We start from the raw sequence: 12,535 nt of genomic DNA on the forward strand, positions 1-12,535 counted from the left end.
ACTCTACTCGAAAACAAAACCCAAAAAAATATGGAATGAAAATATTTGATGGTTAGAGCATTTTTTTTTTTCAAGAATTATTATTATAGCATTTTTCACAAATTGCTACTGTCGTTTCGCCGGTTTGTTTACATTCTAAGCGGAAATAATTTTGTCGGACGTTTTGTATAAAGTTTTTATTTAATGAATTTGAAAAAAAAATGCTCTGTTTCTCAAAATCCAGTGAATGTGGATAGAATAAAACAGTTATTTGACTCAATCTCGTCGTACATGGCTTATAGCCAATTCAGTGCTACGTGCCTCGTCGGCTATCAGCTCATGTAAGACTCGATTTCGTGGAATAACTGTTAACTATATTTGGATTGAAAACCAAAGTGGGTGTGGTCTGTTTTGGTTTTGTTTGTTTATTTTTTAAATTAAAAATGAACCCTACCACTATGTCCCCAGAACACTGGAAACCAGTGAGAAAAAAAACACCAGAGGTAGAAATGCCAGTACTGTCAGTATGGTCTGAATTCTATATCCTCAATCTCACTCAAGTTCATAATTGTTTTCAGTTGGAGATGTGTGTGAGATTGTTTGTTTTTATGCCTCCACCACCTTAAGGTGCAGGAGGTATTATGTTTTCGGATTGTCCGTGTGTGCGTCCGTGCATCCGTCCGTCCCGAAACCTTGTGAACACGATATCTCAAAGGCTAATGTAAGGAATTTCACCAAACTTTCACCATTTGTGCGCTTTGGGACAAACATGAACTGATTAGATTTTGAGGTTAAAAGATCACAGGTCAAGATTACTGTGAGGTCAAATGGCCATCCCCAAACCTTGTGAACGCCATATCTCAAAGACTAATGAAAGGAATTTCACCAAACTTTCACCATTTGTGCACTTTGGGACAAAGATGAAATGATTAGATTTTGAGATCAAAAGGTCTAAGGTCAAGGTCACTGTGAGGTCAAATGTCTGTCCGAAAACCTTGTGAACACAATATCTCCAAGGCAAATGAAAGGAATTTCACCAAACTTTCACCATTTGTGCATTTGGGGACAAACATTTACTGATTAGATTTTGAGGTTAAAAGGTCACAGGTCAAGATTACTGTGAGGTCAAATGTCCATCCCCAAATCACAACTTAATAAGACGTGTAGTCTACCAGGCGGAGGCATCCCCATTGACGCCGTTGGCGTTGAGTTCTATCTAGTTTATAGATTGTTTTTATTAGATCATAGTTATTACTTTAGTTTGTCCATGCCAGCGATATTTTTTAATGAATTGAATTAGCTGCATTTCCCAAAACGTAAACAACCTAGAAGCCTATGACGTGGTGTTTCTTTGTCCCACAAGCTTCATAACTGACTGCTTGCTCTCATCTACGTGAAAGTACTGTATAAATCTCCTGCTCACATGACTTTTGTTGTGTCCTGTGGGACCTCAGTCCTGATGCAAATATCAACTAGATGTCCTGTGAACCTGTCTTATAAGCTTTCTAAAAAATAAAAATAAAAATACAATACCTTACAGGCATTTCACAGATGCTCTTATCTAGAATGATATACAACATATCCAGAGCAGCCTGGGGTTAGGTGCTTTGCTTAAGGGCACTGAAACTATTCTTACTGGTTTAGGGAATTGAACCAGCAACCTTTTAGTCCCAAAACTACTTTGCTAACAATTAGGCCATAGCTTCTAGATATGAAAGCAGTTCTATTTAGAGAGGCCACTGCTCTCCCAACATGGGGACGGGGTTAGAAAAGATACCCCAAACAAACCAAAAAACCCAGAATAGTGTGTTCATTTTTGTATTTGTATCTGTTTAGAAGGCATTATCTGTTCATTCTAAACAAGATCAACTGTGAGCTACTGCTCACTTACGTATCCCCCCCCCCCCCCCGCTCTCACTTATATCAGAACGCAAACAATCGAAGGAATAGGACACTTATTATGAATGGTGACTTCAACAAATAATTAACCCTGAAACATGTGAGTAAAGAGCAGTGTCTCTCCCCAGGGATTTCAAACAGCATCCTCGTAAACTGTCATTTTGAAATAGCATTTCGCTTCTTGAAATAGCGTCAAAATCCACCCTTTATGTTTTGTAAATACATTCAGTCGGTAAACAAGAAGTCGATGTGGGGCAGACCTGAAAATGGTATACATGGTATAGAACCCCAAGCTGAATCTCGGTACCAAATATCAAGCAGCTGTGATTTGTAGTTGCTGAGAAAAGTGTTACGGAAACTTTGTAAATGCACACTCGAGTTTCTCTAAGTCTCTTCAGTGTAGCTATAAAACTAACTTAACTTAAATCATGGCTTTAAATCTAACATTAAATCTAACATTCAATCATTTCAATTTCAAATTAAACACTGAAGAGACTGGTTAAATCTAACAATCCTAAATCACGTGTAGCTATAAAACTAACTTAAATCATGGCTTTAAATCTAACTTTTAATCCCAAATACGCGTTGGATATGCAGCTGTGGGTGTGTGTGCGTCGTAGGATGTCAGACTATGGTGTGATGGTATGATGACGTAGGTCAGTAAACCTTGGACTGAGCAAAACACATCTTAATTCCATTAATATGTATGTGTGTGAGTGAAAATATATCCTGTATACATTTCATATTAGCAGATGTTCTAACAGATATCAACATTTATGCACAACCTTAGGTCAGAGATAGAATGTTCCAAAAGATATCAATATTACGTCTCGAGCAATGTGTCTAGCTTAGACAGAAGGTCATACAGTAATGTGGTCAAGTTACACAGAATTCAATGCCTTCTAGCTGAAATAGTAAAATATAACAGAACAGAACAACATTAAAAATAAATCCTTACAATTTTGTCACAAAATAAATTACTGCCTTCTTGGTCAAGAATAAATATTTACAATTATTTATCCTTACAAAGGAATAAAACCTTACAATATGTTTCGTAAATACTGTACATTCAGTCTGTAAACAGAAACTTGATGTGCGACAGACCTGAAAATGGTATACATGGTATAGAACCCTAAGCTGAAGTTTGGTACCAAATATCAAGCAGTTGTGATTTGTAATTGCTGAGAAAAATGTTTTGAAAATTTTATAAATCCACGCTATATATTTCGTAAATACATTCAGTCAGTAAACAGGAAGTTGATGTGTGGCAGACCTGAAAACGGTATAGAACCCCAAGCTGAAGTTTGGTACCAAGTACCAAGCGGCTGTGATTTGTGGTTGCTGAGAAAAAGGGTGTTTCGGACGAACGGAGATACGAAGATACGGACGAAAGGACGGACAGAGTTAAACCAGTATAACACACACACCATCGGAGCGGGGGAGATATAAATAATGTATTCATATTTCTAGTACACACTCAGAAACAACATAAGTGTCTGAAGAAAACATACTGTATAGTTCCTTTAAAAGGCTACCAGGACAAGTCATGTGACTAGATGGATGTTGATTGAACGTTTTCGCATGGACGAAGTGAGAGAGACAATGATGCGCTGGTTATACATCACTGCCATTCTCCCGAATTCAGCAGGGACCTACACTACCGTTCAAAAGTTTGGGGTCACTTTGAAATGTCCTTATTTTTGAAAGAAAAGCACTGTTCTTTTCAATGAAGATCACTTTAAACTAATCAGAAATCCACTCTATACATTGCTAATGTGGTAAATGATTATTCTAGCTGCAAATGTGTGGTTTTTGGTGCAATATCTCCATAGGTCCCATTTCCAGCAACTATCACTCCAGTGATATGAGCAATTGCTTACTCTGATTGGCTACTCTACTACTAGGCTATCAGCTCATATACCGTGAGTAGAGAAAAACAAAATGGCAGAGCGTGTTGCTGAACCAACCAAGGATGAAATAAAAACTCTACTCGAAAACAAAACCCCCAAAAATATGGAATGAAAATATTTGATGGTTAGAACATATCTTTTTTTTTATTTTTCAAGAATTATTATTATAGCATTTTTCACAAATTGCTACTGTCGTTTTGCCGGTTTGTTTACATTCTAAGCGGAAATAATTTTGTCGGACGTTTTGTATAAAGTTTTTATTTAATGAATTTGCATAAAAATAAAAATGCTCTGTTTCTCAAAATCCAGTAAATGTGGATAGAATAAAACAGTTATTTGACTCAATCTCGTCGTACATGGCTTATAGCCAATTCAGTGCTACGTGCCTCGTCGGCTATCAGCTCATGTAAGACTCGATTTCGTGGAATAACTGTTAACTATATTTGGATTGAAAACCGAAGTGGGTGTGGTCTGTTTTGTTTTTGTTTGTTTATTTTTTAAATTAAAAATGAACCCTACCACTGTGTCCCCAGAACACTGGAAACCAGTGAGAAAAAAAAACACCAGAGGTAGAAATGCCAGTACTGTCAGTATGGTCTGAATTCTATATCCTCAATCTCACTCAAGTTCATAATTGTTTTCAGTTGGAGATGTGTGTGAGATTGTTTGTTTTTATGCCTCCTCCACCTTAAGGTGCAGGAGGCATTATGTTTTCGGGTTGTCCGTCTGTCCGTGCGTCCATCCGTCCGTGCGTGCGTCCGTCCCAAAACCTTGTGAACACGATATCTCAAAGGCTAATGTACACTACCATTCAAAAGTTTGGGGTCACTTTGAAATGTCCTTATTTTTGAAAGAAAAGCACTGTCCTTTTCAATGAAGATCACTTTAAACTAATCAGAAATCCACTCTATACATTGCTAATGTGGTAAATGACTATTCTAGCTGCAAATGTCTGGTTTTTGGTGCAATATCTCCATAGGTGTATAGAGGCCCATTTCCAGCAACTCTCACTCCAGTGTTCTAATGGTACAATGTGTTTGCTCATTGCCTCAGAAGGCTAATGGATGATTAGAAAACCCTTGTACAATCATGTTAGCACAGCTGAAAACAGTTGAGCTCTTTAGAGAAGCTATAAAACTGACCTTCCTTTGAGCAGATTGAGTTTCTGGAGCATCACATTTGTGGGGTCGATTAAATGCTCAAAATGGCCAGAAAAATGTCTTGACTATATTTTCTATTCATTTTACAACTTAGGGTGGTAAATAAAAGTGTGACTTTTCATGGAAAACACAAAATTGTCTGGGTGACCCCAAACTTTTGAACGGTATGGGAAGGAGTGCACATGGAAAAGTTGCGATGCATTTAAAAGACACAAACCTAGATTTGCATTTGACCGGGGAAAGTGTTGCACAGTCTATGAACTCCCATCCAAATCCTGATTCATTGTTTAGCAGAGATTCCAAACCTACATGTAGCTGAACCCTTGCTGTTTCTGACTCAAGCCGCCTCGGTGCTCCCTCCAGCCTCTCTTTGAAGCCTCGCTCAGTTCAACGGATTTGTTTGCAAGTTTACGCCAGAGTGGGTGTAATGTGTTATGGCATGCTGCACGGTTTTTCTGGCCAAGCGCAGAGCTCACTGGGACACAGCCACTTGCTGTGCGTGTGCGTGACAGCTGCTGTGCTTTCTTTTTGTGCTTATTCATACAGCAGCATGCCTTTATCTCTCTGTTTCTATATGCCTCTGTTGTTTGCTGCCTCTCACACTCTCCACCCCTTTGTGACTTCACCCTGCTTTACGAGAGGTGGAGACAGAAAGCCAGCTCATGTTGGGGGCTGCCAAAATGTTTGATATTCTAAATGTGCACTGCTCCAGAGATGTCTCTTTTTTTTTCCTGTGTGAGAGTAGGATACATTGCTACAACAGGACGATTAAGAGTGCATACTTGAGCCTTAAAAAAAAAAAAAAGAAGATTCCTCAGCAGCGGCACGGTGGTGTCGTGGTTAGTGCTGTCGCCTCACAGCAAGAACATCCGGGTTTGAGCCCCGTGGCCGGTGAGGGCCTTTCTGTGCGGAGTTTGCATGTTCTCCCCATGTCCGCGTGGGTTTGCTCCAGTTTCCCCCAAAGACATGCAGGTTAGGTTAACTGGTGACTCTAAATTGACCGTAGGTATGAATGGGTGTCTATGTGTCAGCCCTGTGATGACCTGGCGACTTGTCCAGGGTGTACCCCGCCTTTCGCCCATAGTCAGCTGGGATAGGCTCCAGCTTGCCTGCGACCCTGTAGAAGGATAAAGCGGCTAGAGATAATGAGATGAGATGGAACTGTGTCACACCAGGATAGTGACGCGTGGTCATGACTCTGCATCGACCTCGGAGAGTTTTGAATTACAGGGATGTAATCTGTGGTTGACATTCACGAATAGATCCGTGAAACAAAAGACGAATATATCTTTTCTCTGTTCCTGCTTTTGTGTTATCGTTTCTTTCTCTGTAAGATCAAAACATTAGGTGTATAACTCCATACTCGCTACTGTGGACTCAAGCCTACGGTATGCATTCTAAGGCTAAGATTGCTAAGCGCTAGCTAGAATGATTTAATTATCTTTCCAGAAAAATTACACATCATTATATTTATTTATTTATTTATTTATTTATTTAGTGTGTGTAGTTTGATGTTTGTTTGAATGTTTTTGTCTGCCAGTTGTGGTGCAGTGCCAGACCCAGTTTTGGGCGTCGGTTCCCTCCAGGCCTTGGTCTGCTGTGGGTGATGCCTGTGCTCCTAGCTATGGACTGCAGTGAGCTCGTTGCTCATTTTAACATCGTGGTTGTCCAGTGTTCTGTGCAGCAGTCCTTTAGTGCTTGGCATGGTGTTCCGAGCGATGTTGCTCGGTGGCGTTGCGGCGGCTGTGCAGGCGGTTTGGGACATACCAGCGCTCTGCATGGCGGTGCATCTGTACTTGCTTTGTGGATCCATGGCGTGGTGTTCCAAGTGATGTTGCCTGGCAGCATCGTGGCAACCGTGCTGGCGGTATGGGACTTGTTTTCATGCACCTTTTGGTGGGACTGTGGCTGCTACACCATTGGAATGACATCCTGACCTCTATTTGGTGGACTTTTTTTCCCCCTACCGGTATAATTGTAAAGCGACCTTGGGTTTTGAGAAAGGTGCTATATAAATTAAACTTATTATCCATCCATCCATCCATTATCTGTAGCCGCTTATCCTGTCCTACAGGGTCCCAGGCAAGCTGGAGCCTATGCCAACTGACTATGGACGAGAGGCGGGGTACACCCTGGACAAGTCACCAGGTTATCGCAGGGCTGACACAGAGACAACCAACCATTCACACTCACACCTACGGTCGTCAATTTAAAGCCACCAATTAACCTAACCTGCATGTCTTTGGACTGTGGGGGAAACCCACGCAGACATGGGGAGAGCATGCAAACTCCACACAGAAAGGCCCTCGCTGGCCGCTGGGCTCGAACCCAGGACCTTCTTGCTGTGAGGCGACAGCACTAACCACTACACCACCGTGCTGCCCTGAACTTATTATTATTATTATTTAACCTTGCTCTCTCTTTCAGTTGCACTCACTAGGCAGGCTTTCCTTTTCTTTTCTGCTATTTTTTAGCTGGAGGGAGAGCCAAGTCTGCCATGTTTGCCCACTTTGACTTGTTTTGGTTAAAAGTGGGTCAGACACTCCCCACGGTGGTCACATGATATTGTTGCTCACTTGCTTCAGCAATCTCCGGAATCGTAAAATGCGGGATATATTTTATCTCGGAAAACCATTTACACACAGGATACACGATGTGTGCAGCAGCGAAACATCTCGAAACTCCAACAGCAATAGAAGTAGAACATTTTACCCAGAATTCAACTTTTCAGTCAGCACCTTTAAGTGAGTATAGTGGGGAAGGTGGCATCACAGGTGGATAGAATAGCCATAATCCTTACTCAAGTTATTTCAACAAATGAGCCATTCCACCGAATCGGTGCCATTTCCGTCCCTAGAAAATTATATGTATAAATGCACATAAAAATGTGCTTTAAAATACATTTCCTTATTACACAGAATGTCCTGCACATTGATCTGATTTCAAATTTAAGATATATAATTGTAAGGATTAATAAAAACTACCTAAAACACTGAAAAATAGCATGTGTTACCTGTCCCCGCACTCTAACTTTATACTTAACTATGAAATATTATGATTAAAATCCTTCAGAAACAGTATTTCTTTTGCACTGTTGTGTGACTCCATATCCTCTCCATGGTTTAAATATATTTTTTTCATAAGAAATCCACAATATCTTAGTTAAAATACACATTTTAGTCGTGTCCCTGGGTTTTCACTCAGTCCTGTTACCCAAACATATTACCTCATCTGACAAATTTGGAACATTCCATAAATCACATGCTCAACAGGAAGTTGCATCAGTTGTGTCTTCTGAAGGCCATGGGAAGACCAAAAGTTAGTTCTCTCATTTACTTTTCTGTATATTTGATGATTTTTTAACTTCGACTGATAAGGTCAATGTCAACATACTGTCCTGTTACTTAAATTATTTCTTAGATGATATTTGTTTATTTTATAAATACAGATTTTTGGTAAATCACTAGAATGTGCCAAGTGTGGTCATGCTATTAGCGATGACTCCATGTGGCTTAATTCCATGTATTAGCTAATCCTAGGCTAAAAACTCAGTCCTGTTACTTTCAGAGTTTTGGTAACAGGACTGAAAAAAATGCAGCCATCTTTGAGTTCCAAACCTTGTAACGTAGCCTGAGGTTGACCAATACACATTTTGAATAGTTAAATATGTGTGTTATTATAATCAGTGTTGAAAAGATATAACAAATTAAGTTTAATTTGGGAGTGGTACAATAAGCAAATGCCACCCATTCGGTGGAATGTCCCAAATAATGATTCAAGTAAAACATCATGATCCCAATTTTAAAAATAATGAAATATTTATTGCACAGGACCCACATCAGTTGTCACCGTTGAAGCAGCAACTCCAACTACCATGACTTTCAGCGAAGTCAAAAACTTCAAACCATGCCACATGACACATATCTGATGACTGTCTCTGGACTTCTAATCAAACACACCTGTTCCAAATCATACACACTCCTTAAGCCTGGCGCACACAGGTAATTTTACGTCGCTTGGTCGTGCAACTTTTTGGCGCAAGCAAAAAATTGCTTCATGTGTAGATATTTACGACGGCGATTTTTTGTTCCTTGCGAAAGATCACAGGTATCAAGCATGCTTGATATTCTGTGACAAAAAAAATCGCCAGTCGCTGGCTTGTTGCAGAGATATCACCGCGTGTGCGTGTCTTTGCAATCACGAAGCAATCACCTCCAAAGGCTAAGCCAATCCCCGCCCTCGAAGTAGTCATATGATTTCCACGTGACTTGCATCCCCCTCCCTAAATCGCCCACTGGTCACAGATAACGTGGACGTGCAGCTACCCGAGAAGGGAAACTTGCATCTAAAAATCGCAATACACTTGTGACGAGAAGTCTCCCATGTGTGCCAGACTTTAGATACCTCCAACTCCCTACAAATTTGCAAAAAATCTGCACTTGGGTCCAACCTGTCTATGTTCAAAAGCGTTTTATATTCAAGAAGCCCTTTAAGTTTTTTTGTGATTATAATCCAAATAGACGGCGGCACGGTGGTGTAGTGGTTAGCGCTGTCGCCTCACAGCAAGAAGGTCCGGGTTCGAGCCCCGTGGCCGGCGAGGGCCTTTCTGTGCGGAGTTTGCATGCTCTCCCCGTGTCCGCGTGGGTTTCCTCCGGGTGCTCCGGTTTCCCCCACAGTCCAAAGACATGCAGGTTAGGTTAACTGGTGGCTCTAAATTGACCGTAGGTGTGAATGTGAGTGTGAATGGTTGTCTGTGTCTATGTGTCAGCCCTGTGATGACCTGGCGACTTGTCCAGGGTCTACCCCGCCTTTCGCCCGTAGTCAGCTGGGATAGGCTCCAGCTTGCCTGCGACCCTGTAGAACAGGATAAAGCGGCTACAGATAATGAGATGAGATGAGATGAGATGAGATGAGATGAGATGAATCCAAATAGACATTTTTTTTAATATGCACACTCATATTTTGCCTATTTATTTAGGTTTTTTATACTTGAACTTTCCACTCACCAAACATATTTTATTAAGCTTTCCATTTGATTGAAGTTCACATTATTTATAGTCCTGCTTGTTTTTGAGGTTTAGATTAAACCCATTAAATCCAGGATAAGTATTAAATTTCTGATCAGTGATGAGATCAAAACTATTCAGTGTTTTAATCTCATATTAATATTAAGTGTGATATCATAATGAAGCTAGCATTCACTGTACACTCTTCGGGAACGAGGTTCCATCTACAACCCTAAAGGACTTGATGTTCAACCCTGCAACAGAGGGTTTCCCTTTCAGAAAAGGCAGAGGTCAAAACCAGAAAGTACACAGAACTAGAAAACAAGGAACAAGGAAAACTAAGGCACAGTAACAATGATGAAAAGTTGCAATGAGTCAAAGGCACAGGAGAGTCTCATCTCATTATCTCTAGCCGCTTTATCCTGTTCTCCAGGGTCGCAGGCAAGCTGGAGCCTATCCCAGCTGACTACGGGCGAAAGGCAGGGTACACCCTGGACAAGTCGCCAGGTCATCACAGGGCTGACACATAGACACAGACAACCATTCACACTCACGGTCAATTTAGAGTCACCAGTTAACCTAACCTGCATGTCTTTGGACTGTGGGGGAAACCGGAGCACCCGGAGGAAACCCACGCGGACAACATGCAAACTCCGCACAGAAAGGCCCTCGCCGGCCACGGGGCTTGAACCCGGACCTTCTCGCTGTGAGGCGACAGCATTAACCACTACACCACCGTGCCGCCCGACATAGGAGAGTATAAATAGCTAATAAAGGAATGAATTCAGAAAACGTGGACACGTGGATGTGAACACGTGGACCAGACTCGAATCAAAACAAAGGCACATGTCAGTGTGCACAAAAAAAGCGCACTGAGAGAAATCAAAACAAAATCAAAACATGAGCAGTGCTCTGCGCACTGAGAGGAGGAATTTGTAAACCTCTTCATAAGGGCTCTCACATTGCAAAAACACTCGAAAACCAGTTGATCCAACTGGTAGATGGTATTGGTCAAGGATGTAGTAATATACTTATATTAGATCTAGAGAGGGACAACATAGGCTTGCAGGTGCACTGTACACCAGCTGACAACTGTGTTTCCTCTCTTCCCTGGCAGTTCATGGTATCAAATGGACTTGCAGCAATGGGAACAGCAGCTCTGGTTTCTCAGTGGAGCAGCTGGTGCAACAGATACTGGACAGCCATCAGACCAAGCCTCCTCCCCGGACTCACAACTGCCTCTGCACGGGCACGCTAGGTAAGGGACAGAAGGGAGACACAGAGATGGGCCAAGAGAGAAGGACGGGTATAGACAGACGGAATGGTAAGAACACCATGGTAGCATGGATATTTACAGGTTTCAGGTACAATTCCAATCCCAAAAAAGTTGGGACACTGTGTAAAACATAAATAAAAACAGAATGGGAAGATTTGCAAACCATGGAAACCCTATATTTCATTGAAAATAGTACAAAGACAACATATCAAATGTTGAAACTGAGAAATTTTATTGTTTTTTTGAAAAATGTGTGCTCATTTTGAATTTGATGACAGCAACACGTTTCAGAAAAGTTGGGACAGGGTCAAGAAAAGACTGAAAAAGTTGTGTAATGCTAAACAAAAAAAAACTGAATTAGATTAAATGGCAACAGGTCAGTAATATGATGGGGTATAAAAGAGCATCCCAGAGAGGCGGAGTCTCTCAGAAATAAAGATGGAGAGGGGTTTGCCGCTTGGTGAAAGACTGCGTGGGCAAACAGTGCAACAATTTAAGAATAATGTTCCTCAATGTAAAACTGCAAAGAATTTGGGGATCACATCATCTGTGGTCCATAATATCATTAAAAGGTTCAGAGAATCTGGAGAAATCTCTGTATGCCAGAGACAAGGCTGAAAACTGACATTGGATGCCTGTGATCTTCAGGCCCTCAGGAGACACTGCATTAAAAGCAGACACGTGTCTGTAGTGGAAATCACTGTATGGGCTCAGGAACACTTCAAAAACCCATCATCTGTGAAAAAAGTTCATTACTGCATCCACAAATGCAAGTCAAAACCAGATATAAACAATATCCAGCAACACCACCACCTTCTCTGGACCTGAGCTCTTTTATGATGGACTGAGGTGAAGTGGAAAACTGTCCTGAGGTCTGATGAATCAAAAGTAGAAATTCCTTTCAGAAATCATGCACACCACGTCCTCCAGGCTAAAGTGGAGATGGACCATCCGGATTGTTATCAGTGCACAGTTCAAAAGCCAGCATCTGTGATATGAGGGTGCATTAGTGCACATGACATGGATAGCTTGTACTTCTGGGAAGGCATCATGAATGCTGAATGATATATACACGTTTCAGAGCAATATGCTGCTATCCAGATAAAATATTTTTCAGGGAAGGCCTTCCTTCTTTCAGCAAGACAATGCCAAACCGTTTTCTGTACATATTAAAACTGCACGGCTCCGTAGAAAAAGAGCCTGGGTGCTAAACTGGCCTGCCTGCAGTCCAGACCTGTCTCCCATTTAAAACATTTGGCGCATTATGAAGCACAAAATACGACAAAGGAGACCCGAACTGTTGAG

At 41.3% G+C, this 12,535-nt stretch overlaps 1 protein-coding gene across 3 annotated transcripts in view; it reads left to right on the top strand.

Moving 5' to 3' along the window:
* Positions 1-12,535, top strand: part of camta1a (calmodulin binding transcription activator 1a) — a 1,048,086-nt gene that overhangs the window by 913,428 nt on the left and 122,123 nt on the right. For all 3 annotated transcript variants that reach the window (XM_060938363.1, XM_060938365.1, XM_060938364.1), the window contains exon 8: positions 11,072-11,212. In XM_060938363.1, coding sequence (XP_060794346.1) covers positions 11,072-11,212 — 141 coding nt within the window. The remainder of the gene's footprint in view (positions 1-11,071; positions 11,213-12,535) is intronic.

The sequence above is a fragment of the Neoarius graeffei genome, chromosome 13, assembly GCF_027579695.1.
Source record: "Neoarius graeffei isolate fNeoGra1 chromosome 13, fNeoGra1.pri, whole genome shotgun sequence".
Lineage (NCBI taxonomy): Eukaryota > Metazoa > Chordata > Actinopteri > Siluriformes > Ariidae > Neoarius > Neoarius graeffei.